The sequence below is a fragment of the Eimeria mitis genome, genomic scaffold (genome assembly GCF_000499745.2).
Source record: "Eimeria mitis Houghton genomic scaffold, Emh_scaff741, whole genome shotgun sequence".
NCBI classification, from domain to species: domain Eukaryota; phylum Apicomplexa; class Conoidasida; order Eucoccidiorida; family Eimeriidae; genus Eimeria; species Eimeria mitis.
Genome location: NW_013575410.1, coordinates 7,033 through 8,033, shown reverse-complemented (window position 1 = coordinate 8,033; position 1,001 = coordinate 7,033). Strand labels below are relative to the sequence as shown.

The following is a 1,001-nucleotide window of genomic DNA, read 5'->3' as shown; positions in this document are numbered from 1 at the left end:
CTGCTGCTGCTGCTGCTGCTGCTGTTTGCAGTCTGGGGTTGAGGCGCTGCTGCTGCTGCTGCTGCTGCTGCTGGTGCTGCTGCTGCTGCTGTTGCTGCTGCTGCTGCTAGCAGCAGCATTCGGCTGCTGCGGGGTGCATTTGTCCGCCGCAGATTCCTGGCCCTGTTGCTGCTGCTGCTGCTGCTGCTGCTGCTGCTGCTGCAGCTTCAGCAACCCCGTGGTGTGGGGGGCCGTGTCTGTGTCTGCAGCAGACATGGTGGCAGGCTGCCTGTGTCAGCAGCAGCAGCAGCAGCAGCAGCAGCAGCAGAAGCAGGAGCCTCTGTGTTTTTGCTGCTCCTATACACCCCGCGACTCTATATGACGTTCAAAGATACACAAAATACAACAGCAACCAGCACTTGCTGCTGCTGCTGTTGCTGCTGCTGTTGCTGCTGCAGCTGCCGCTCTTGCTCCTGCTGCTGCTGCCGCTGCTGCTGCTGCTGCTGCTGCTGCTGCTGCTGTTGTTGTTGTTACTGTTGCTGCTATGCAGCAGATAATATATCACTGGTATTTCCGCTGCCTTAGAAGAGCAACAGAAGCAGCAACAGTAGATGGAGTAGCTGCAGCACCTGCAGCTTCAGTTGCTGCTGCTGTTGCTGCTGCTGCTGCTGCTGCTGCTGCTGCTGCTGCTGCTTGTGTTGCTGCTCAGCAGCAAGGCATTACAGCTTCTAGTGCTGTTAGGGGTTGTATAAACGCCCTGGTGAAGCGGATGCTGCTGCTTCCGCTGTGGTTGCTGCTGCAACTGCTGCTGCAGCTGCTGCTGCTGCTGCTGCTGCGGCTGCTGTTGCGCAGCAGCAGCAGCAAGCCCCAGGCAGCAAACACCGCACCGCTGTAACGAAGCAGATTTGGTGTTGCTGCTGCTTTGATCAGTGTAGATACTGCTGCTGTCCTCGCAGATATCGGGGGGGCACTGCTGCTGCTGCTGCTGCTGCTGCAGCTGCCGCTGCTGCTGCTGCTGCCGT

General features: G+C 58.8%; 2 protein-coding genes across 2 annotated transcripts in view; both read right to left on the bottom strand.

Moving 5' to 3' along the window:
• EMH_0021210 (uncharacterized protein) overlaps positions 1-255 on the bottom strand; it is a gene marked incomplete at both ends in the record, with an annotated part of 6,749 nt that extends 6,494 nt beyond the window's left edge. The window contains one exon of the mRNA XM_013501719.1: positions 4-255. Within this exon, the coding sequence (XP_013357173.1) occupies positions 4-255 (252 nt within the window). The remainder of the gene's footprint in view (positions 1-3) is intronic.
• A 361-nt stretch (positions 256-616) lies between these two features.
• Positions 617-1,001, bottom strand: part of EMH_0021200 (uncharacterized protein) — a gene marked incomplete at both ends in the record, with an annotated part of 782 nt that continues 397 nt past the window's right edge. Inside the window, one exon of the mRNA XM_013501718.1 lies at positions 617-1,001. Coding sequence (XP_013357172.1) covers positions 617-1,001 — 385 coding nt within the window.